The sequence below is a fragment of the Centropristis striata genome, chromosome 4, assembly GCF_030273125.1.
Source record: "Centropristis striata isolate RG_2023a ecotype Rhode Island chromosome 4, C.striata_1.0, whole genome shotgun sequence".
Classification (NCBI taxonomy): Eukaryota; Metazoa; Chordata; class Actinopteri; order Perciformes; family Serranidae; genus Centropristis; species Centropristis striata.
The window spans coordinates 31,954,934-31,981,483 of record NC_081520.1 but is presented as its reverse complement, the minus strand read 5'-3'; the positions used below and the strand labels follow the sequence as shown (position 1 = coordinate 31,981,483).

Here is a 26,550-nt window from a genome sequence, read left to right as displayed (position 1 = left end):
CCAGATCAAAGTATGGATACAATTAACAATGATCATCTTTCCAGTGACAATATCAATACATATCATTTTTAAGACATTGTTAAGATACGCTTTTATATTGAAATTTCACCTGTAAAAATGTCACTTTGTAAATTGACATATGACATCATCACAGGACTCATTTTTTATTAATTAATATATTTGTGTATGATTTTATTGTATCTTAATAACTGTACAGCACTCTCTATAAATGAACGTTGACTTGACTTGACCCTGAATTGAATGAGCCTGGCTAACGCCAGACTATATCACAAATGAGATCTAGTCTGGCAACGAGCTATTCATTTCTCTGTAGAGGAGGCGTGGTTTACGATCCTCCAGAGCCGTTTATTGGGCGCTACGAATGTCTATCATAAGCGTCTGTCCGTAGCTCTTAGCCAATCGTATCAGTTATACCAGATGACGTATGTAGAGCGACAGAAATTCAAGGAAGCATTGAGCATGAACATGACTGATGTTTACATAGCCAGACTAGCCCATCTCTACTTTGAGACTAAATTGCTCAATTCTGCTTCTGCAACGTTTTTCTGCAGCATGATCTGGCTCTGGCTGCTCACAGTCTACCAGCAGTGTTGGTGTGTGTGTGTGTGTGTGTGTGTGTCTGTGAGAGAGTGTTGCTGCTGCTTTGCTTCTCCAGTTCTCGCTTTCTGCAAGATTATTTATTTTTACACCTTATTCCCCCTCATGTCATTCAGCCACACACATCCACTGATTTTATGGTCAATGGACGAGCTGCTGCGGGTCTCTGGGCGGCTCCGCTGTCCCCCGGCTCGTAGCGAGATCACCGGCGTTACAGCAGCGAGTGGTAGCGGGGCTAGTTGGTAGATTAGGCTTTTGCCAAATCCTGTCGGAAGCAAGGCTAATACATCCTTTTTCGCGGTGAAACAGTAGTGTAAAGTCAAATGTTGTTCTTCTTTTAAAATAAACTTTGGCTCTAAACTATCTAGAACACTGTCTACAGCTAGATCCAAAGAGAGCTTGGCATCTGCTGCAGCCATGTTGGATCTGTAAGAAAACTACAAAACTACAAGCTTCCGTCTGTCGAGTAGTACGCGACTTGCCGTCCCTCCCTGTTCTGTGATTGAATCCCTAAAACAGGGCTAAGAAACGGCCATAGATTCCAGACTGTTTGCAGGTTCGAAATGAAATCGAGCGCGCAAGGCAGTATGGGTATATCCAGGCTGGAATTGAATCGAATTGAAATCAAATCATGGCAGACTTTGTGATATCAGCAAATATCATATTGTTGTTTGTAGAATCAATATATCAGGTTGTGATGGAACTTGTGATTTACACCAACTAAGGGCATTAACATCATCACAAATGTTATCCGTATCAGTGAATTGTTTTGTTTGTGTGTAAATGGAGCTGTGAGAGATCTGAAAGAAGTTTTTTTAACAGAACGGTGCTGTAGATCCAGCTGACTGCAGAGAGTCCTCCTCACTGCTCAGCGCTCAGTATTTCACAGGTGTATTGTAATAGAAGTGGGGTCAGCTGTTTTCCTAAATAAAACTTGAGTTACCTGTAGTTATCTAGCAGGCTGACAGCAGGTCAGAGCTAAGCAAGATGGAGAGAGGGAATAAACGGCTTACCTCCACTGCAGGGTGAAAACTTGGGAGTCTGAGGAGACAAAAAAGAGGGTGAATGAATCATGAGGTGGCTATGAAAAAGAAAGAGGGAGAGAAACTGAAAGAAGGGGAGAGAAAAGATTTGGGCGCTTTCAGTCATATAATCGCTCAATATTCTAAGGGCCTTTTCATCCATTCTTTTTTCTTGTTTTAGTGTCTTTGTAGTTTGCGTGAGTTGTAAAGTTGGCATGGGTGGTAAAAAAGAAAATAGGATGATAAAGAGAAAGAGGGACAGACCTGCAAACTCTTTAGTGTCCTATTTTCACTGGAGAGTCTTCATGTCTCCCTTCTCTTCCTGATTCATTGACTGGCTCATCTGGTTTCTACATGTTTCTCTTTTTCTTCCTCCATCTAGTTCCAGGAGGTGCAGGCTCGGCGGGAGGCGGAGGAGAGGAGGAGGTTCCCCCTGGAGAGGAGGCTGAAGGAGCACATCATCGGACAGGAGGGGGCCATCAATACTGTCGCCTCAGGTACACACACACACACACACACGGAACATTATACAGTAAGATTTCACAGTGCGATACAACCATTTTGGTCAGACCTGCGTCCAACTGAAACCATGGCGTTAAACAGAGCCCTGTATTCCTCATCGAGCGGCATCTCAACTTTTAAACATACTGGTAATTCAAAATGAAGAGAACTATTGATTGTTTTTTCATCAAGAAAAATGCTACTATGCGCATCACATCTGTCCTCCGCCCTCCACCCAGCCCAGACCCAACATCCTCAGCGGAGATGGCCCCATCAGTACCTGCCACATATAAAAGGGCCAAATTAAATGCCTTATGCAAAGAATGGCTTGTCCAATTTCCGTGGCTCAGATATGATAAAAAAAAAAAAAGGTCCTACATTATGCCTTGCAGTGGCAAACTGACTGAAGAAAGGAACTGTGAGAAAAAAAAGGAATGCTTTAAATGCTTAACTGCTGCAGTAAAATGCATGGTGAGCACTTTTGGTGCCATATTGCCATACTGATACTATTTGCCATATTTATAGAATTAATCTGTTCATACCGTCATATTCATTTATATTATTTATACTTTTTACATCTCCCAGATTGCCACTGTCTTTTCGTCTATGTCTTCTTGCTTGTATACGTTGTTTACGTTTACATTTTATATCTTTTACTTATATTTTATATTTCATGTTTATTTCTGTTTGCATCTAGCCTGGTTAACGCCAGACTGTATCACAAATAAGATATAGTCTGGAGACCACCTATTCATTTCTCCGTAGAGGAGGTGTGGTCTACGATCATCCAGAGCCGTTTATTGGGCGCTACAAATGTCTGATCCTGTCTGTACGTAGCTCTTAGCCAATCGTATCGATTATACCACAACGACCGGGGTCTCGCGAAACCCCATTAGCTTAGCCACTAACTGGGCTAGTTGGTAGATTAGGCTTTTGCCAAATCTTGTTGGTAGCAAGGCTAAACCATCCTTTTTGGTGGTGATAAAGGAGTGTAAAGCCAAACGTTGTTCTTCTTTCAAAATAAACTTTCGCTCTAAACTATTTAGAACACTGTCTACAGCTAGATCCAAAGAGAGCTTCGCGTCTGCTGCAGCCATGTTGGATCTGTAAGCAAACTACAAGCTTCTGTCTGTCGAATACACATCATCGTCTTGCCGTCCCTCCCCGTTCTGTGATTGGATACCAAAAGCAGGGCTAAGAATCGGCCATGGACACAAACTCAAAATCAAACAAGCTGCCTTGCATGCTCGATTTCGTTTCAAACTGCAAGGCAGCATGGCTATACCCAGGCTAGTCTGCTCCGGGGATAAGAGGGAAACACAATTTAAATTCTCTGTATGTCCTGTACATATGGCTGCATTAATAAATAAAGTTGACTTGACTTGAAAAGTGAATTCTTTATTTACGGCTAATACACAATGAAAACACACCTCCAAAAATACCAAGTGAACATAAATACATGATTTTAAGCATTGTTTCCTCACTGCTTTTCATATTTTCTTTCTTTTCCATCTCACCATGTTTCTATTCTGCACTCCTTTTCCTCTCTCTTGCTGTCCTCCCTTCCCTCCCACAGTAGGCGGGTTCAGACAGACCGGCGGAGGCTGTAATTGGTTAATTGTGATGAATGAGCTGTCTGTCAGGCATACACAGGTGCTGTGTGCATGTGTGTGTGTGTGTTTGTGTGTGACAGCTGAAGAGGCCAGGCTTGGAGCCGCCAGTTAACACGATTACAGAGAGAGGAGACATACTACAGACCCCCCCCTCCTCTCCACTTTTCTCTCCCTTTTTCTGCACCCCCCTCTCTCCGTCTTTCTTTTCTTTTCTCTCCTCAGTGACTCCCTCTCTTCTTACCCCCTCCATGTTCATCACACCCACTCTTTTTCTTTTCTACCTTCTGTCCTTATCCTACTTCCACTGTGGGGCCTCCACCTTCTGCATCTTTCCACCATCGTCCCTTCATGCTGCACCGTCCAACCCGAGTAAGGGATGGACGGGCGGAAGGCAAAGTGATGGAGACAGGAAGAGGAAAACACATGAGACGGGGGTAAAACAAATTGAGGCAATGGGAGACAAAAAAGAGACAGGAACACTGATGGGAGGAGATAGCAGAGAAGTGTCTGAGAACCAGAAAGCTGGGAGCATTGACAGAAAGACAAAGAGAGCGAGTGTAATGCATAGAGAAGAGGAGGGAGGATGAGTTAGAGCACAATAACACAGCAGACAGTAAAGAGCTGATATTACACCAGGCATCCATGGAGGCCATGTATTGATCCACAGATGAGAGAGAAAGAGAGAGTGTGTGTGTTCAGAAAGGCTTCTGCAGCGAAGGAAGAGGCTGTGTGTTATTTTTATGATCTCGGACAGATTTGTGAAAATAATCAACTCACTCCCAAAGCTAGAAGCGGATATTATAATCTCTAATGGTTTTTGTGAGAGCAAATTTTGCAGAGTTTATAACCAACAGGAGAACAACTTGCTATTTTTTCCTCCAGACTTCATTAAAAACAACAACAACTATACCTTAACTACAATTCTGAAAATACATACTATAGAAAGCAGAAACGCAGACACTGACGCTCTTTGAGAAATAGTTACAAGTGTCAGCGAAGGCTCTGCTGGGAGTCGGCAGAGGAAGAGGGAATCGTGGGACTTGTAGTCTTTGGCAAGGTGATGAATGATTGTTGTTATCATGGCAAATTGTCCTGAAAGCCATAGAAGACGTCGCCACAGTGATAAAGGAACAGCTTATTGATCTGAGAAGTATTACAGTGAATATATCACACACACACACACATACACACACACACACACACACACACACTCATACACACAGGCAGTGAAAACCAGCAAAAGAGGATGTGGGAAGCCTAAAAGAGGCCAAGAGGCAGACAGAGAATCCATCTGCAAATATTTTTTTACCAAGCATAATCTACTGTACATTTCTTTGTGTCGTGTTGTGTGCTATTCTGTCACTTTGGTCAAACATGAACAGAAGAAGAACGAGCCAAACTCCAGCAGATTCAGAGAGGGGAAATGGAAATTTAGAGATGAGGAGATGGACCAGGAAAGAGCGGAAGGGATATTTCAGAGATAAGGAGACAACAAATGAGAAAAGGATGTACTGATAAAGAGATGAGAGAGAGCCGCACAGGACTAGATTATGCAATCACAAAAGCAACACGTTCAATATAATTTACTAGTTCTTAGAGTGATATAAACTGTGAAAAATGTCCGTGACAGGAAGAAAACTTTTTTTCCTACATAATATTTCTACTGCTGATGTGATGTAGGCATAAATACACCAAAAGTCTTCATGTTTCATATTTTCAGGATAAAACTAAACCAGTCACACAGAACAACAGATGGAAAAGACAAGTTTGTAAAATAAGATAAGGAAAAGAAATCGTTACATGTGACCACTTCTCCTCTCATAATGTATGTAAAAGCAAAAGTGACAAATAAAAAAAAAAAAGATTCAGTTTACAGTGACATACATTTTATGGAAAAAAAGCTTATCTTGACTTTTTAGAAGCAGGGAATAGGGAACACTTTCCTTTGCATTTTCTCTTGATAGAGAACTATTAATCGTTAATCCAAGTTTTCGTTAGGTCTGCAAAAAACAATAACTTTCATTATCAATCATAATTATGTAAGAAAATTGTGAAAAATGGTTTCTAAAAGCCCAAGGTAATGTCTGTTAATGTCTTGTTTTGGTCAGGCTAAACCCCAAACATATTCAGTTTAATGGGATATGAAACTGAAATTTCCTTGTTTGACGGGTTGAAAACAACGTTTTCTACCATTTTTGCATTAAAAATCACTTTCAGGATTCATCAATTACCAAAATAGTTTTTCTGTTGATTGACTAATCGTTTAGGGGACTAATAATTGTTGATCAATTTTATATCTATTTTATTATAAAAGTAATAAAATGAATCATCTCAACATATTTAATCTACATTTATATTTAGTTTATATATATATAAATATATCTACAGTTATGTATTTTGTAGACCAGAAGTTGAAAAAAGAAAATACCTCTTTTTTTCTTTTTCTTCATATTTTGCATTTGGTGTGTTGTCATTTCTCCAAAAGGGCTGTTTCCATCTGAACTCCTCATGACGAACAGCTGGCCTGCAGCAAGACACACACACACACACACACACACACACACACACACACACACACACACACACACACACACACACACAGGAAGGAGGTTAGATTGATCCAGGTTTAGCTCTCAGGGCTAAGAGTTATTGAGGAGAATCATCCCTCTGTAATCATGTTAGAGCCAACCAGACCTGCCCAATACACACTGCTCTGTGTGTGTGTGTGTGTGTGTGTGTGTGTGTGTGTGTGCATGCATGTGTGAGAGAGAGAGAGAGAAAGAAAGAGAGAGAGAGAAAGAGAGCAAGCTTTCATTTGTTTTGTGTCTCCTTCCTTTCCTTGTTGTTGTCGTCAGGGTCCTCTGAGAAATGTCAATGTGCCCTTCTGTCAAAGTCGGTCTCAATCAGCTAAAACACACACACACGCACACGCAGAAGGTTACGCTGTCATTCACACAGCCATTGATAAAGCAGACGGAGCTCTGGAGCCCCTCTTGTCACTATTCATCTCTGTGTCCATCTCTGACACACTCGTTTGTTTCTCTGTCTCCTTATCTCCATCACTCCTCTCTCTTTCCCCTCTTTATCTCCCTCTACATCCTTACTTTCCCTTTTTCCTCTCTTATCTTCGCCCCCGCTTCCATCTCGACCGTGTCATCTCTCTATTTCCCTCACTCTGCCTCTCCTCCTCTTCTCCTGCCAAGCATCTGTTCTTTATGATTATCAGCTATTAGTAGCTGCTTTAACACTCAGATCTGGTGTCTGTCGTGAAGTATTTTAGCCTCACTGCATCACACACACAGTCTCTTAGATTACAATAAGTGAGCAGGAAAGGTCTCTTTGACAGGATGCAAACTGTAGTGGAGACACTTTCCCTGCTGCATGAAGTTGAATTGAAGTTTTGGTTCTCTTTAGCAACTTGGCCACGGTGTTCTCCTGCCACTTATCATCTTCTGGCTGCACTCGATAACTTGCCCAGAAATTGACACCTCTCAGATGCATTATGTAAGCTTGTTATCTCCAACTGTGTTGCTAACTTCACGGCAAAAGAACGTTGGTGTCTTTTAGGGCAGTTGACCAGAATTCTTGCTCATATCCCTGCCAAGCATCCTGTCATAGTATGATTTAGGGATGGGCGTTTGGAAGAAATCGGCCAATTCCAGCATCCATAACGTTAACGATTTACGATAAATGGATCAAATTAAACTCAGTAATTCATGCTAGTAATTGTTATTGCAAGCTTTATCCAACTTAATTCTCAGCTCATTGGCTTATTCACGTAGCGCTGCAGAACTGAACGCTCGGCCGTGTTTCAGTTCAGTAATTACTGATACGCAGTCACAAAATTAAAATTAAACAATATACAGATCGATTAAAAATTCCACGTGATTGACCAAATTGTTAACGACCATTTATCAATCACCAATTAATTATTCCCATCCCTAGTGTGGCTGAATCAGCTTGTTTTTGTTACTTTAGCATGAGTTGCTAACAGCGGACAGCTAAAGGTTTCTTTACAAAACTTGAGTTTGTGTACTTTGGTTCCATATAACATGCATCAGTCTATATACTGTTTAGTATGCATGCAGCTGCCTGCACCAGACCGTAACCCCTCATGATCCACACATTTTATACCCCTGCATATCAATTTGGGGCTCAAAGCTCCTAAAAGCAGGGTACAGACTGCCATTTTACAACCCCAATTCCAAAATAGATGGAACGCCTTGTAAACTGTAAATAAAAACTGAATGCAACAAATTACAAATTCAAAGTATAAATGTACCAAAACAAAAGTTGAAACACAAAATATACTGTCTGTGTACAGTTTCAATTGAATATATGTCACAATGCATTAGCAAATTACCTTTATTTATTTGGAATAGGGTTGTATCTCAAGGCTAACACACAGATGGACAATCACAGTCATACCTATGAGCAATTTAGTTTCCAATTAATCTAAATTGTGTGTGTTTGGACTGTGGGAGGACACCGGAAAACAGCCGGAAGAAAGCCACACAGACGCAGCGAGAACTCGCATCCTGCCAGCGGATTCAACCCCTTTTTTTTTTTTTTGCTCCAGTTTGCTCTGATCCTGTTGCTCATCTATGGCTCTAGTTTTGGCCCCCGGCCTCTCAACAGCTTCAGATTTGGATGAGTTTGTGCTAGTGTCTGCTTCTTCGTGGAGTGGCTGAAACCACGGGCCAAATAAACTCTTTTCTCCCCTCCGATCCACCTCATCATCTTGTCTTTGTGTATGTGTGTGAGTGTGGTTGCTGGGGTGATGGCAGGGTTGGGTAGGCACTCCTCTTTAAGCGAGCGTGTGTGTGTGTGTGTGTGTGTGTGTGTGTGTGTGTGTGTGTGTGTGTGTGTGTGTGTGTGTATGTGTGTGTGAGGCTGCGATCCATGCTAAACTGATTTCGCCATGGCCGCGCCAGGGAGGCTAACACAATTACTGCTGGCTAATGGCCCCACTGACTGAGGGGGGAAGAGAGGCAGCGTGGGTAGCTTTCTGGAGGTCTCTCATCATGCTCTCTTGCTCTGTTTTCTCTCTTCTGTCTCCTTTTTTTTCTGTCCACCAAATGTCTTGACCCTTTTCTCATCCCTGCTCTCTCACTCTTTTATCATAGTTTCTGGGATACCCGTCGCCCTCAGGTCAACTCAGTTCAGTTGGGTGAAACTCGGAATACTTGGTGCAAAAGCAAAGTCAACAAATGCAAATGACTGAAATAAAAGTCCCGCCTTTCTCTCTCTGTCTCTGCTCTCTGTAGCCATCAGGAGGAAGGAGAATGGTTGGTACGACGAAGAGCATCCTCTCGTATTCCTCTTCCTCGGCTCATCAGGAATCGGTAAATTACTCTCTCATCTTTTGCACTTCCTCTCTCTGGCTCTCTCTCTCTCTCTCTCTCTTTCTCTAGTTTGATCTCATGAAGTGATGGCAGAAAAAAACCCTCTTCAGTTTCTTGAAAGTAGCTGCCAAAATAAACAGAACACTTGAGTTAGTTAAGTTTCTGAAGTTTGTTGAATGCATACAGAGTGTTTTTTCCTTCCCGCCAGTCTACTGATTTCAAAAGAAAAGGCATACACAAAACTACAAAAGCACATGTCACACTGTAAAATGTAAACACAAACTGGAGAAACTGCCAAATATTCAGTGAAGGACTTTGTCTCGAATGTGTCAAGTCAAGTTCTATAAACAGACGTTCTCACATATGCCTATTGAATGGATTTATTGCAAATATTTTACTTTTATTAAGATTTTAATTTAACATCAAAAGAAGGGCTGTATTTAAGTAATTACAGGTTCATATCAATACCATAGAAAATGATGAAAAGTCCATTTCCAGTAGTTCAAGTCAAATAGCCCCAACCAAGTATTGAGTCATATAGATGGACATACTTGTGAAAGGCCAACATTTCCATATTAACCATACTTTTTAAAATCGGTCTTTTGTAATATTAAACATTTTTTGAGACACTGAATTTTAGGTCTTCATTAAATATAAGCCATAATCATTATAATAAGAAGAAAATAAATGAATGAAGACATGAAATGTTTCATTCTATGTGTAATGGATCTATATAATGTATTATTTCCACTTTTTGAATTGAATTACTGACATAAATAAACTTTTCTATGATACTCTAATTTACTGAGATGCACCTGTAAGACGTAAAAATTGGGACAAAATGTTTTTAAAAGCCACCCTAATCTGGCTATTAAAATGAACAGAATATTTATGCAAGTAAACAATAACACCAAACACATGGCTGGTGAACATTGTCACATAAGATGACAGGAAGGTCTGTAGGAACATCTTAACATATTTGTGTACATTTCATGAACCTGAAAACGGCTTATTGTCTAGCAGCAGGCCCCAGAGATGTCAGTGTCTGTCAGTGTATGATTCAGTAGTGATCAATGCATTCTTTAAATTGATCAGTATTGGCTTTATAAAGCACCATCCAGTTCTATCCCTTTGTTTATTGCAGCCCATTGAGCTCTGGTTGCAGCAGCTGTCAGAAACAGCTGATTGCACCTTAAAACACCAGAGAAAACTCTTTCTGACGCACAGCAGTGAGAGTGAACAAATCTCAGAACAACACTACAGCGGTTTCAATTAAAGATATCCACTGGGGATGAATTGAGACTGTCATAATTCTGGCTGGACCTTTCTGCAACAACAGATCCACACTGACACTTCACTTTCTGCCTCCGTCCCTCACTCTGTTAGAATAAAGGCAAAAACACAAAAATATTATAGGAAATAGAGCCAGACCCATATGGTATTTTTGAGACCAATGCTGATTTTAGAGGGGGGAAATTCAGCAATAAGCGATATGGTGGCTGATATAGGTTTGTTTTTTTAGCTGGAATGAAAATAGACCTTTTTTATGTGGATTGTGCAATAATTTTTTACACTCAAAAAAACTAAATGTGCCCAGAGAGCTACTTTCTCAAGCTTTATTAAATAATATTTAACATTATTATACATTATACAAACAATGTGTTACATTGTCAGCTAGTTCTATATATGATAACTTACAAAATAAAGAATACATACCTAAATAAACATTATGACAGTTCAGTTCAGTTTCAGTCAGCTGTTGACTATTTTAAAAAACGCTATTTCTAAATCACGCCAAGCAACACTGTATTATATATTGTGTAAAACAAGTTTTGATAACGGCACATGTGGTACAGAATAGACACCTACAGTCATGGAAAAAATTATTAGACCATTGTTTTCTTCAATTTCTTGTTCAATTTAATGCCTGGTACAACTAAAGGTACATTTGTTTGGACAAATATAATGATAACAACAAAAATAGCTCATATGGGTTTAATTTAAGAGCTGATATCTAGACATTTTCCATGGTTTTATTGACAATAACCAAAATCATTACCAAGAAAACCATGGAAAATGTACCTTTTAGTTGTATCAGGCATTAAAATGAACAAAAAATTGGCCTAATAATTTTTTCCATGACTGTATACTGATAGGCCAATATCAGCCGATAATATCTGTCAAGCGATATATATCTGTCAGGAAACCATTACAGGAGGGCTGAGATACAGGATGTATTTTGAGCTGTCAAAAATCTAGAAAAATTAATTGTTTTAGCCGTTTTAAAGCTCAACTTCTTTAAGTGTAATATAGAGCTGTTTCGTGTAGGAAAATACAAGCTGTATCTACTCGATATCAGCAGATATTCAAAATTAAAGGGCTAAACTTGACACCTCCAGTTCAAAAGCTCAAATTTTCTCAAACAGCAGCAAAAAGAAGAAGCAGTGTGAGTGTATGTGTGTGTTGGAGTGAAGGAAAGAGGGATATTAAGGGCCAGATAGATGGCTAAAAAAGAGGGAGATGGTGAGATGACAGGCCAGAGAGATAGATGAAGGAGAGACGGTGTTCATATTCTCTGTTGCCTTCAGCGACAAACAGTGGCCATGAGACATCAATATTAAACACAGCAACAAGACACACACACACACGCATGCGCACGCACACACACACACACACACACACACACACACACACACACACACACACACACACACACACACACACACAATCATCATACCCATACGCATACCAAACACAAGACATCAATATCATATATGAGCATTTATATGCAGAATATTTTAGCGACAAACATAATGTGTGCTTCTGGAGAGCAGGAGATGATTGAAAGCTTTGTAGAGGGAGGCGCTGGGATTTAGGCCAGCACTTAGAGGAGGAGAGAGATCGTCTTTCTGTCTGAAATGAGTAAGCTTGTTTTCCTGAAATGTCTGCATACTGATGTATTCCATAAAAAGCACGAATTGTTGTTTTTTTTATATCAAGAACAAAAAGTAATTAAATGGAGGGCAGGGATTGTTCCTGTTTGAAGACCAATAATTAAACAATGTCTCTGTTCTGTCTGACCGGCTGATGGCTGCTGTCACAGGAAAGACAGAGTTGGCCAAACAGGTGGCTCGCTACATGCACAAGGACGTTAAAAAGGTATGTTATGTAGCATCACACACATATATATGTACGCACATATATATATATATATATACACAAGTGCTTTAACATTCAGTCAGTAGGTGAATTTGGGGCTTCTCGTGGATATAAAACACAGACTTTGAAATTAGCGACTCCTCCCGGCTTGGAGAAATGGCAGAGAATTCAATTTGTGTTGGTTTCCATGGTAACCATTAGTAGCACATGTTCAACATGAAACATACACACCGATACAGCAGCATGTTGTGCCTCTCTGGGAGCTTAACCCATTGTGTGATTGCAGGGTTTTATCCGTATGGACATGTCCGAGTTCCAAGAAAAACACGAGGTGAGACGCTTTTTTTCAAAACCTTTTTCAGATACATTAATGTATGAAGACAAGAAGTGTTTGATTGCTTCTAACGACTGAACGACACATGCTGTGATGAATGTGTGGCTCCAACTGAGGTTCATTCATTTTAAAGGAGAGTGTGCATGGCACTGACACAGTGGATTAATCCTGTTTATGTACTCATAATTGACGCAGTAAACCAACATTAATGTTGTTTTTGCCCCATTTTTCTTTTCTTTATGAAGCTTTAGTGATGAATACATTAAATCAGTGAAACAGAGTTGCATCATGTTATGATGTTCAATAACCACGTCTAATCATTTCACTCCAGTATTTTTATCCGGTGTTAACTTTTGTGCAGTTTGTTGATTGCATTATAAATTAGTTTAGGGCTGGGGGATTAATCAAATCTTATTTTCAATTAAGAGTTTTGGCTTCAAACAATTACAAGTGCGGTATTCTGTTTCACTATAATGCATTTTTTTTGTCTTGTGTTATAAACCCAACTCACACTTTTCCTTTACTGTGCTTTCCCCTGGAAAATGTTGAATATAGCTTACCAAAATGTTAAATATTTATTTGTTTTTCAGTTTCATTATATTTAAAGTTCAAGAAAATCCTATTTTTATTATTTATTTTGAGCCAATTAATGAATGATGTCAAAGTCAGTCAGTAATCATGTTAAATAACTGAGATTTTATTATTGATCCAAATAATAATATAATGATCAGAGGTGGGAATCACCAGAGGCCCGACAATACGATTATACCCCGATACTTGAGTCACAATACGATATTATTGTGATTTTAAGCATTTTGTGATATGGTGAATATTGAGATACAATATACTGCCATTTAAGTGTTTAACTGCATTTTGTGTCCACAGAATTAAATTCAATCAAGAATTGTTTTGTTACATAAGAGAAAATTCTCAGTCTATTCATCTCACTTCAGTCTTTTTATTTCTCCACAATGAGAGTCAAACCCACAGACTGACCAACAAAGTATTCAGTCAAACTGAACTCAACTGATATCAAACATGAATGGACGACAACAACTGCAGACAACAATTACCTTTCCTCAACTTTAAGCTTCACTGCGTTATTTCGACAAATTCCCGACACAATATCCTGACACAAATGATGCTTATTGGTTCCTTACATCTGCAAGGCAAGGCAAGTTTATTTGTATAGCACAATTCAACACAAGGTAATTCAAAGTGCTTTACATACACATTAAAACAGCAAGACACAATTGAAAACAGTAAAAACAGTCAATTAAAACAGGGAAATATAAATAAAAATATAAATAAGATAAAATAAGATACAACAGGATAAGAAAATAGATAAAATAATAAAAAGCACAAGTCAAACATTGCGTAGTTAAAAAGTAAGGGCAGTAGAGTACAGCAGATAAGTGTTAAAGTTAAGAGTATGCTGCAGTAAACAATAGTGTTTTTAGTCCTGATTTAAAGGATTCTTCAAGTTTCATATGATACTTACGGAACACTAAATATCGATACTTGGTCGTCATGAATTGATATAATATCGCCACGCAAAATATCGCAATACTATACTGGATTTCCCCCCCCACCTCTAATAATGATTATGATTTTGCAGCCCTAGGTTAACTGAGATCCTGGCAAAATACTTTTTGAGTTGTATTGTTATTAAACTTATTTCTCTTGGCTGTCAGGTGGCGAAGTTCATCGGCTCCCCGCCTGGATACGTGGGACACGAGGAAGGGGGCCAGCTGACCAAGCTTCTGAGGGCGTGTCCCAACGCTGTTGTCCTGTTTGATGAAGTAGACAAGGCCCACCCAGATGTTCTGACTATCATGCTGCAGCTCTTTGACGAGGTGAGGAGCACAGATATTATACCTTTTATGTGATGATTCAGTTATCCTGTGCTTCTGTTTGATAAAACATTTACACATGTAACTATAATGAGTTGATCTCTGATCGTTCCTTCTGTTCCATACTCAGGGTCGCCTCACAGACGGTAAGGGGAAGACCATCGAGTGTAAAGACGCCATCTTCATCATGACATCTAACATTGCGAGTGATGAAATCGCCCAGCATGCACTGCAGCTTCGGGAGGAAGCTGAGGAGATCAGCCGCAGGAAGCTGGCCGACAACCTCAGTGAGAGAAAGAGCCAGAACATACAGTCATGGAAAAAATTATTAGACCTTTGTTTTCTTCAATTTTTTGTTCAATTTAATGGCTGGTACAACTAAAGGTACATTTGTTTGGACAAATATAATGATAGCTCATACGTGTTTAATCTAAGAGCTGATATCTAGACATTCTCCATGGTTTTCTTGATAATAACTTGATAAATCATTATCAAGAAAACCATGGAAAATGTCTAGATATCAGCTCTTAAATTAAACTCTTATGAGTTATTTTTTGTTATCATTGTATTTGTCAGAACAAATGTACCTTTAGTTATACCAGGCATTAAAATGATCATTAAATTGAAGGTCTCTCTAATGTGAAATCAATGTTGATGTTGTGCTTTTCCCCCAGAGGATGTACAGAAAAGTGATGACATCAAAATCTCGCGTCAATTTAAAGAATCTGTGATTCGACCGATTCTGAAGGTAACTAAAAACAAACTAAAACACACCTTGTTTCAGTTCAATCACATAGAAATGTTTGAGTTTAACTGTTTGCTTCTCTGCAGCAGTGCTCACCTCAATAACCCCAAAACTGAAATCATACTGTTCAGTCCTCCAAACACAATTAGTCAATTCCAAAATCATCTCGGTCCTCTATCATACAACATAAAAGTCCTCCGCCAGAAATCTGGGAGTCACATTCACATTCAACTCAAGTCTTACTCACACATCAGAAAAGTTATCCAGTCCTGTTTTTCCGATCTACGCTCCATCTCCAAAATCAAACCCATGTTGTTACCCTCTGACCTGGAAAAAGTAATTCACACTCTCATATTCTCCCGTTTAGATCACTGTAACTCCCTCCTCTCCTCTCCGGCATCTCCCACAAATCTCTTTCTCGCCTCCAACTAGTTCAGAACGCAGCAGCTTGTCTTCTTACCGGTTTTAACGGACGACATCACATCACCCCGATTTTAGCTTCTTTACACTGACTCTCTGTTTGTTTTAGGATTTATTTTAAGATTTTACTGATCACTTTTAAAGCTCTTTTAGGTCTGGCTCCTAGCTATTTAACAGAATTATTAACTCCATATGCGAGCCGACCCTCGTCCTCAGATCCTCGGGTCCTTCTGACCGTTCCAAAGTCAAAACTGAAAACCAAAGGTGAGCGGGCTTTCTCCACCAGAGCGGCCCAGCTTTGGAACGGGCTGCCCAAGGAGATAAGGCGCACAGAGTCAGTGACTTCTGATGAATGAATTCAAAAATCTTCAAAATCACACCTTCGTGCCATGCGCAAGCCACATATGAAATCTTAGGTCTGTCTGACTAACAGTCAGAGAGAGACAGACAGACAGACACACACACACACACACACAGACACACACACACACACACACACACACAGACACACACACAGACACAGACACAGACACACACAGACACACACACACACACACACACACACACACAAAAGCTTCTTGCTCTATAGATAGATTATTATTATTAGCCTGAGAGGCGTCAGTGGTCATTGTTGGTTCTTTGGTTCCTCCACAGGCTCATTACCGGAGGGACGAGTTTCTGGGTCGGATCAATGAGATTGTGTACTTCCTGCCGTTCTGTCACTCCGAGCTGCTTCAGCTGGTCAGCAAAGAGCTCAACTTCTGGGCCAAGAAGGTCTGTAACGCTCACAGCGTACACCCTACATTTACAACATGGGTGTCCTCCCCACGCACTTCATCCTGCAGCCGCTGAGCTGTGCAGGAACACACGCAGATCAATATTATGTGCCACTACTACTCACTATAATATGATTACAGTGTTTAACATGTGGAGACTTCATCAATATTTAATTATTAATATTACAGCTGGTGTCCTGTCAGCCAGCATGGGCCCTGCAGGCAACTGATAGGAACCTGACTCATGACTCTCCTCTGTGCATTAGTCTTTTGTGACCGTGTGGGCTCTGGTGAATCTATTTGTTTTTGTTTATTTTAATGTTTTTAAGTGTTCGTGTCTGTCGTTATGTGGCAGCAGTGCTCACGACAGAAATCTCATTATTACAGAATCCTCATGAGCCATTTGTTTGTCACTCACTTATATTAAATAAATTAAATGTTAAGTGCTTTCATTATTGTCTTTGATGCGGCTTTTGTAATGTTGTAATATTAGTGTTTACATCTCTGGAGTAAAACATGGCACAGTATTTATTGAATGGAGTGTTAACATCAGTAGCTAAATGAGCAGCTCTGATCGGTACTATTGACTGGTGTTTGATTAAAACGCATTAAGGGCCTGTTGATTAGCGCTGGCAGACATGCTGCTCGACAGTATTTCCTCTCTGCCACTGCATTTGTCTCTTTCTCTAGCATCCACCGTCCTCTCTCTACCTTTTGTCTTCCCTCTCATTAGGCCAAACAGCGCCATGACATCACTCTTCAGTGGGAGAACCCGGTTCTGGACCTGTTGGCGGGCGGCTATAACATGCACTACGGAGCACGCTCCATCAAACACGAGGTACGCAGGTGCAGACTGCAGCAGACAGTGTGTAAATTCACAACTTAAACTGTGGATACACACAAACACAAATAAATATATTATATATTATATATTGTCAGGAGCAGCAGATGTAGAAAGCTATAACAGACCATTAATTTATAACTGTAATATGAATCAGAACAAGTAACAAATTATTCAAAATGTAAAAAAGGTAAACTATGGCACTAAAAGGGCACTTGAGTACACAGACCTCAGCCAAGGCCATGCTGTATCTGGTACAATGGTGGAAGAAGTATTCAGATCCCTTACTTAAGTAAAAGTACTAATACCACACTGTTAAATTACTCCACTACAAGTAAAAGTACTACATTCAAAACTTACTGAAGTAAAAATACAAAAGTATCAGCATCAAAATGTACTTAAAGTATCAAAAGTAAAAGTACTCTTTATGCAGAATGGACCCACTCAGATTGTTTTATATATTGCACATATATTATTGTATTATTATGTTTGATGCATTTATGTAAGCAGCATTAAATAAAAAAAATCATCATCATCATTTTAAATTGATCATGTTTTTTATGTTAAACCTCAACCTGAAAAGTAACTTAAGCTGTCAAATGTAGTGGAGTAAAAGGTACAATATTTGCCTCTAAATGTAGTGAAGTAGAAGTATAAAGTTACATTAAATGGAAATACTCAAGTAAAGTACAAGTACCTCAAAATTGTACTTAAGTACAGTACTTGGGTAAATGTATTTAGTTACTTTCCACACCTGATCTGGTATTGTTATCGGAAGTGAAAAATATGAAAATCAGGCCAGTAGTTTTTCAGTAAATAACGTGTTTGCTGGAGGTAATAATACTCTGAGATATCCCAGTAAGCAAACAGTCAGCTTGCTAATCATTGGAATAATTGTACACTGAATATACGTAAACTGAATAGCAAAATATCTTTCAAGTACCATTTGAGAATGCACTATTTAAATTTGTGAGTAAGGAATGGACTGTGTGAATGTAATAATGAATGGAATACATGTAATAACTTATTTGAATAATTTCGGATGATGTTTTAATGTTGTAATTTCAATGTTTCATTGTTTTTTCATTATCATTGTTATTTTGGACCCCAGGAAGACTAGCTCGTCCCACTTTGGTGACAGCTAATGGAGATGCTTTTAACGATAAACAATACTGCCCTACAAAGCCTAACTGCATGAACTACATTTTTGGTCGAAATTGAGTTATAACTAAAAAAATTGAACTCCTTGATGTCTGTTTTATCTTGTGACAAAGCAGACGACAGTAATTTCACTTAGCACGGTCTGATTTGCATATATACGCATTTAAACATAAAACAAAAGCAGTGTTGTCTTGTATTTCTTCATTTTGTTGAAAAGCGAAAACAAGAATATTAGAAATTATAAGTTTATTTGATAGGGAAATTATTATCTAGATAGCGATTAAGTAAAAAAGTGAGATAAAATTATATTAAGACTAAAATATAACATTACTTTACAATATTAAGTCTAAAATACACAAATCTTTGAATATTATTTGAGTTGTTAAACACTTTTAAATACACTGATAACAAAATCAATTTGAAAATGTTAATTTACTGAAAATAAAATATAAAAGCTGGAAGAAGACAACAACATTGTTGTTACTGCACTCTGTTTTTGCATTACTGTAAAAGGTTCTAATAGTAATGCAGAGTGAAGTAACAACATTTTTAAGGTCAAAGGTCAAATAAATTGTCATTGGCATAAAAATTACATCATCAATACATGTAGAAATTAAGTGTCATATCACTTACCTACCTATAACCAATTTGGCTGGCCATTTAAAAAACGTTAAAAAAACTTTAAAGCAGTTTTTCTCAGTTTTACCCCTTGTGTAGTTACTGCAGTTAGGCTTTGTCGGGGTAGAATAAACTAACCTCGTCACTGATCCTTCAGGTTGAGCGTCGGGTTGTCAACCAGTTGGCAGCAGCGTACGAGCAGGAGCTGCTGCCCAAGGGCTGCACCCTGCGTCTGTCTGTCCAATCAGAGGACCAGGAGGAGCGCAGCGCACCCAGCCTGCGCCTTGAGGTGGTGGGAGAGGACAGCTCGTCAAGGACGCTGGACATCCGTCCACCGCTCAGCCCCGAACACTAACACAACACAGAGTATATATCCAGATATTTATGCACACATTCCTCACACATATCATCATCGTCATCATCATCGCGACAGAAGGATGGATGGTTCTTGATGGATGTTACCAATAAAAGTACCTCTGATAAACACATCACTGCCTCTCTGTTTCAGTACACATGCAGTAATTACCTGCCAACTTCTCTGCAACATGCAGTACAATATCTGCCAACAACGTGTGCTATAAACAGTGTGTTAAGTCAACCTACTTGACCATTCAATTAATCGGACAACAGACTTTCATATCAGCAGAGAGCCGATATCAACAGCTGTGCACACGGTCTCATTAGATAGAAAGTCTAAGTGTAACTTAACGTGTTGCAGACTGTGAACGTAGCGTAGAGGCTTCAGAGTGCCGGAGCAGCTTCATGAACATCAAACATCTCATTATCAGTGGATTGAAGCCATCGTATTCCCTGAATCTAAAGCTTTGCATCATTATATTTATAGTAGCCAACTGTTAGAAGTGACATAGAAGTGAGTTAATGTCCATCTTATAGTGTAGAACACTGAAAACAGCCAAATTATTTAATATTTATTAAAGATATATATGTTAGGTTTAGGGCAATGAACAGAGGTATATCTGAAAGTAAAAGGAATGGTAGTTTTGTCATGAAATGGGAAAAAATCTAAATGGATATTGACAGAAGGTTAAAGTGAGGCAAAACTTTAATCTCTTAAAATAAGTTTTTCGATTTAAGAGATACAAATGTTTTTCTAAAGTTGGGTAAATAATAATTACTTTGAGCTTGAGTTTGCTGTGGAGGAAAGAAAAGTATTAATGACCAAAGATAGTTTGACTTTGCCTCAGATTGTTGTTCACATTTCCCTTATAGAGAAATCCTCACCAGCACAGCTTCACTGATACATATTTGTAAACACAACCTTATTCATTTCACTTTAATAATGAATGTGTTAGTGGAGAACATACCAAGCAGAAATGTATAGCAGCCCGTTTGAATGATGGGTAATATGACTGCCTTGTGAATTGTTTCTGTTGATGCATGTTGCTGTAAAGAAGTCTCGTCTGTCACAACGGCGTGCTCTGCTGCTGTACTGTGTGTGACATTAAGAGAAATCTAGAGTCATAAAGAAATAATATTCAAAGTGTTGTTTCATAAATGTTTGAACAGCGTCTTGACGAGGCGCCAAATGTAATCGAGCGACATTTTTCATTCTTGTATCCCAACCTCCACAGCGTAAATAAAGTCATCACAACAAAAAGGGAATTCCTCTTTTTTTGTTCTGTTTGTGTTGTACTGACACTGCTGATGGATGGATGTGTGTGTGTGTGTGTGTGTGTGCGACCAGCGCCTGGGTGGGAATTCTGCAACAATAACGCTTGTCCACCTTGTGAAACAACATGACAGAGGAATTTCCTTGGAATTCTGCTGTGTGTGGGGCTGTGTGTCGAACACTGGGAGGGAATGTAGAAGACATCTTTCTCACACACACACACCCTGCAGGAATGTCTCCTCCATAGGGAGGAATTAGCATGCAGGAAGAAAAAGACATTCACTCTTACTATGAACGCCTGGACCCCCCAACAGCACACACATTAAGCATGTTTTACACACATTTACAGTCACAGCTGTCAGGATTTAAAGTAAAACACTGCAATTATTTTTATTTTGTAGGGCTAAAAATAACCACTCAGTCAATTAGGCACTAGATAATTAATTGCCAACAATTTTGATGATCGCTTAATCTTAATTTTTAATTTTCAATCAGAAAATGCCACTTCCTGGTTCCAGCTGCTTTGGAAGACTTTATCATCACAAATACATTATAACTATGAATCTAATTTTGAAAAATAAAGTTTAAATTATTCATTTATACCCACAACTAATAATATTGGAACTTTTATCAGTTGTCTCTATTCACTCTGATTATTTTTTGTTTGTTTTGATCATGATAATTGACTGCTTGCTAATTTCCAGACTTAGTGACCAAGTGAGAACTTATCTAAGCTAAGAATGACAAGAAACCACAGGAAAAAGGATGGTTTCTTTTTAAATATTAAATGTTTTTTTATTTACGTAGATGAGACAGCAGAATATGCTGAAAAACAAGTATTTTTAAGGATATTCAAATTCAAGTATTTCTATCACCTTAAATACAATGATACAAATTAAGCATTTCTGCCAACTTTTAAGACTGTATGATTCCTGTTAGCATCTAATCGAAAAGAAAATGATGATTTCCAGTCGCAGACCTACTTTTTAGTCACATTTCAATTGTCTCAAAGCTGAATGATTACTTTGAAAAAACTATAATCCTGCTTCATTAATTACCCAGCCCCTCTATGATTAGTATTGTTTTAATAATAGAAAGAATTGAAGGATGGTGGCTTTCACCTGGATCCACATCTTCAGCGTAGCTCAGAAGAACAGTGCATTATGTTTTGTGCATTCATAACACCCACTGTTTGGTCTTCAAAAAGGTCATTTGTTGTACTTCCTGTGAACTTAAAAGAAAGGAAAGTACAGATTTTTTCAAATGTCTCTGCAAACAATTTGTGAATCTAAGCTCACTGTGGTTGTATTAATTGTAGCTTGCACCGTAAACAAACTGTCATTACTGTAAAAATGTTATCTGCATGTTGTGAAGCTGATATTAGGAGCAAAGCAGGCGTTTCTTGAAGTGGCTGCATCTGGACAGTAGCTCAGGTTTTGCTATGATACCTCAAGGCTTTTCTGCAATCTCTTATAACCCTCAAACACATCTACACTTTATGGTTTTAGGAAGTCAAGCTGGCGTGTGTGTGTGTGTGTGTGTGTGTATCCATTTACCCTCCCCGAGGAGGAAGACAAGAATAAGGGGAGGAGGGGAGAGAGAAGAGGCTCTTAGTCTGTCCGTCAGGCTATTTCTGACTGCTGCCATTTCTCTGATTAGATTATGGAGAAACAGAAACCTGGCCCTCCATCGTCCTAACCTCCCTCTCACTCTATCTCCCTACATTTTGCTCACTCCCCCCCCACCCCTCCTCCACCCTCCCTTTGCCTCATGCTCAGCTTCTCTCTCTCCTCCACCTTTTCCTCTCAGTCCTTACCTCTTCCTCTGTCCATCGCTCTGTCTGTCTCTGTCCCTCTCTATCCTGATGTGTCTCCTCCACCTTCTGCTGCTGCTGATACAAATGTCAAGAGAGTTCAAGTTGCAAGAGAGAAGCAAAACAGAGAAGTGAGCGAGTAAAGGTAAAACGTCAAACATAGGAGTGGGAGGACAAGGAAAAACTGTTGCAGCTGATGAAAAAAAGACCAAAACCATTTTACATGCAGCCCCTCTGCAGGCCTGGGGCCCTGGAACGGGCGCCCTCTTTTTCCAGTTGGTCACAAGTAGCATGTTGATTACCAGCAAGACAGCAAGTAGCTGGTATTGTTTTCACCTTGTGAGTCTGTGTGTGTGTGTGTCATCATGGAAGAATCAAGTCCTGGAGACATACTGGAGCAGTAACGACCACAGAAGCAGTTTTGAGTACTCTGACAGATGTTTATACAGTCATGGAAAAATTATTAGACCACCCTTTTCCTTTAATTCTTGTTCATTTTAATGCCTGGTACAACTAAAGGCACATTTGTTTGGACAAATATAATGATAACAACAAAATAGCTCATAAGAGTTTCATTTAGAGCTGATATCTAGACATTTTACATGGTTTTCTTGATAATAACCAAAATCATTATCAAGAAAACCATGGAAAATGTCTAGATCATTTAGCACACCCATCCATCCATCCATTATCGTTAACCGCATATCCGCATTCGGGTCGTGGGGGGCTGGAGCCTATCCCAGCTGTCATTGGGCGAGAGGCGGGGTACACCCTGGACAGGTCGCCAGACTATCTCAGGGCACATAATATACCTTTAGTTGTACCAGGCATTAAAATAAACAATACATTGAAGAAAACAAGGGTGGTCTAATATTTTTTTCCATGACTGTATGTCTTTGGACAGATTTTGTCACTGTGATTGCATCACAACCATGTAAGATGCAGTCACGAAACTTGTGACTTGAAAGTGTGTAGCTGAGATCGAAATTCAAAGGCCGAGTTTGAAGATGGGTATTAGTTTGAGCAAGGGTGCTGGAAGTAGGGAGTTAATTGGCCATTAGGAAGGTAAGTAGGGAACCAAAAAAGAATTAAATAAATACTAGTATAAATGTCATTTGTCACCCGATAGCATCACAACTTTACACGTCTGTAGTTGACATCAAAATGAAGGCCAAGTTTGAAGATGGGTGTGGTCCGAACAAAGGCACCAAAAGTAACAGGTATGGAAGGGGCCACTCACCCCCAACTTTGCACCCGTGGACAGATTGGCATCACCACTGGTGTGATCCCATCACAAGATGGTGTCTAGTTGAGCAATCTGGGTAACTGTGCACAGTCAAACAGCTCTTTTTACACAAGTCCAGATTTGAGATAGTACTGTGAATATCCAGATAAGACCCCATTGTTACTGAGCACGTCGAACTGCTGTGATAGAGTTTCCAGTTTGTGTACTTGAATGTGTTACATGCACAAATGGTTAAGTGTGAGATCTGGCTCTGTGCTCTACTGCTTATCAATACTAATCTCTGCTCTGTGAATAAGAAGTCTGGGTGTGTTTGATTTCAGAGCAGTAGCTGTGTAGCAGCAGCAGCAGCAGCTCGGAGAGGTGCAGCAGCCAGGTGGAGGTGCTGAATGATGAACGACTACTAGAGGCTCTCCCATTATCATATCTGTCCCTGCTCTTAACGGGGGATTTTCATCCGTGTCCCTCCGCACTCCTCTCATCTCTCCCTCCCTCTCCTTCTCATTGTGCTCCCCCAGGAAACCGATCGATTTCACCTCCATTACCTCAGTCCCTCTCAGCTTTAAAGATGCTCCTCATTCACGCAGCTGTGCAGTAGCACAGAGTTTTATTTGGATTTTTTTTTTTTTTTTTTTTTTTTTTTTACACATTTGCTCAAATGAGACTCCTGGCTCTTGTGTTTGACGTCTGGGCTTTTGTTGTGGCTTTGTTGTGGTTCGGGGGTGGACCGGTGGACTGAGGTTGCACACACCGGATGCCGTCCGGTTACCGCAAGGCAATCACGTGACAGTCCCCTGGGAGAATTAGCATAAAAGACAAATAAAGGACCCCACCAAAAACACACCAGTCTGCCCTCCTTTCTTTTAAAGAAAAGGAAAGAATCCATTCCGCCTAATTCGAACCTTGCTCAGGGACAGCTCGCGTGGCAGATTGCAGCCTAATTAGTTTAGAGGGAATTTAATTCAATTAACTTTCCACAGCTCCGCGCGCCCCGCCGCTGGGCTGCTTTCAGAGCGCGGGGCCAGAGCTCGAGATCTAATTAGCGTGTTTGGAGAAGCTCTCCTGCGCGCGGCCATCCCTCGCCGCTCCAGCTGTGGTGTGCGTGTGCGTGTGTGAGTGTGTGTGTGTGTGAGAGAGAGAGAGAGAGAGAGAGAGAGAGAGAGAGAGAGAGAGAGAGAGCGAGAGAGAGAGAGAGCTGTGTGTACTGTGGTCTCCCGGGACCTGGTTTTTATCCTAAAAAGCTTCTTTTTTAAGTAACATGCCGCTATCCATTAGGATAATACAGGTCTGGTGCCGCAGTGGAGAGATGTACGCAGCATGTGAATAACCGCAGCTGCTCTGCGTCATATCCCGGCTGATGAATGCGTGCTGAATTGATGTCAGAGTGGACTTAAATTAGTGCGAGTGTAATTTGATGGGTTAAAATTAATGGCCGCATTTTGTGGCAATTGACGAAGCCTCGGCCTGATGAGCCTTTGTGCTGGACAATTATTTTGCCTCATTAGAGTGTGTTGCACGTTTTTAATCCAATCTGATAAAAAAAAAAAATGGGTGTGTTTAAACGAAACATGTGTTGAGTCATTAAGGTATTCAAGATAAGATGATGCTCATCAGTGACCAAAGGCTTCTTACAGGTCCCAGTGATGATATTTTGAACATGATTGGTGAAATATGATAAGATCTTATGTCATATTACGCACGAAATAGATATTTTTATTTATTTTATTTTATTTTTTTATTTTATTTCAGTGTGTTCTGATGACTTTGGGGGGTCTTTGCGTCTGTGTTATTTTATAAGGATGTTTTTATTATTATGCATTAAAAACTTATCTGAGGTGATGATCCATGACCACATAAAGGGCACAATGTGGCCAAGATTGTTTTATGTTTTTATACATTTTTATCGTATGTCCCTCCTGTACAGCAGTCTGATTTTGATCCTGTGTATCAACACCACCTGAGTGAAGACTTGAATGTAACTCCTACACTGGGTGCTGCTGCTCCTGTCTCTAACCCGGTTAGATGCGCGCCGTCGTCTCGAGCCGGAGCGTCAAGGTACATTCCGGTAATTGGGGATTGAAATGCGGGGACAGGCGCACCGACGGGACCCCCCGGCCCCTGAGCCCACCCAACCAACCCCACCTCCCTCCCTCCTGCACCGTCTCTCATCCATCACCGGGCAAATCAAATGCAAGCGCCAGCATCTGCAGCTGTAAAGACGCAGGCCGATGTTAACGGCAGGATCTTGTGATTTTTTATTTTATTTTATGCGCAATCAAATTCACCTCCGAGAGAAGAGGATCTTAAGAGGGGCGATGACACGACACATTTTAGTGACACTGCAGGTGGAAAGCAGCTGCTCGGCTGTGTACATCAGGACACAGGCCTGCTGGGTGCAGCACAGGCAGCTGGGTGGAGGAGGAACATGTAGCAAATGATAAATGAAGTATGGGTGCTAATAATTCAATTAGTATTTACAACATGAAGACAATGGATTAAATACTATACATTGTTGACAGGGGGATTAAAATATACATCTAAGCTAAAGTATGGGCACGTACAAGTGTGTGTGTGTGTGTGTGTGTGTGTGTGTGTGTGTGTGTGTGTGTGTGTGTGTGTGTGAGCGAGAGAATTCAATCAGCCAGTTTGCGTATTTTGCGCACAAGCAAAATAGGGTGGGAAATTAAATCAGCATTAGGGGGCTCATTAATAACGTGATCCAGTGCAACAAAGGCATTCACTGTTCATGATATCTATCCTATCGATCACGATTGGCTTTATAGGTCTAATCATCAATATGCACAACAGCAAAAAAAAACAAGAAGGAAAAATAAGACAAATGGGCCACCAAATTTGAA

At 39.9% G+C, this 26,550-nt stretch overlaps 1 protein-coding gene across 1 annotated transcript in view; it reads left to right on the top strand.

The window, feature by feature from the left end:
* Positions 1–20,613, top strand: part of clpb (ClpB family mitochondrial disaggregase) — a 42,757-nt gene extending 22,144 nt beyond the window's left edge. Inside the window, exons 7-16 of the mRNA XM_059331683.1 lie at positions 2,023–2,137; positions 9,022–9,099; positions 12,203–12,258; positions 12,545–12,589; positions 14,287–14,448; positions 14,576–14,732; positions 15,120–15,193; positions 16,265–16,384; positions 17,120–17,224; positions 19,164–20,613. Coding sequence (XP_059187666.1) covers positions 2,023–2,137; positions 9,022–9,099; positions 12,203–12,258; positions 12,545–12,589; positions 14,287–14,448; positions 14,576–14,732; positions 15,120–15,193; positions 16,265–16,384; positions 17,120–17,224; positions 19,164–19,361 — 1,110 coding nt within the window. The 3' untranslated portion in view covers positions 19,362–20,613. The remainder of the gene's footprint in view (positions 1–2,022; positions 2,138–9,021; positions 9,100–12,202; positions 12,259–12,544; positions 12,590–14,286; positions 14,449–14,575; positions 14,733–15,119; positions 15,194–16,264; positions 16,385–17,119; positions 17,225–19,163) is intronic.
* Positions 20,614–26,550: the final 5,937 nt, after the last annotated feature.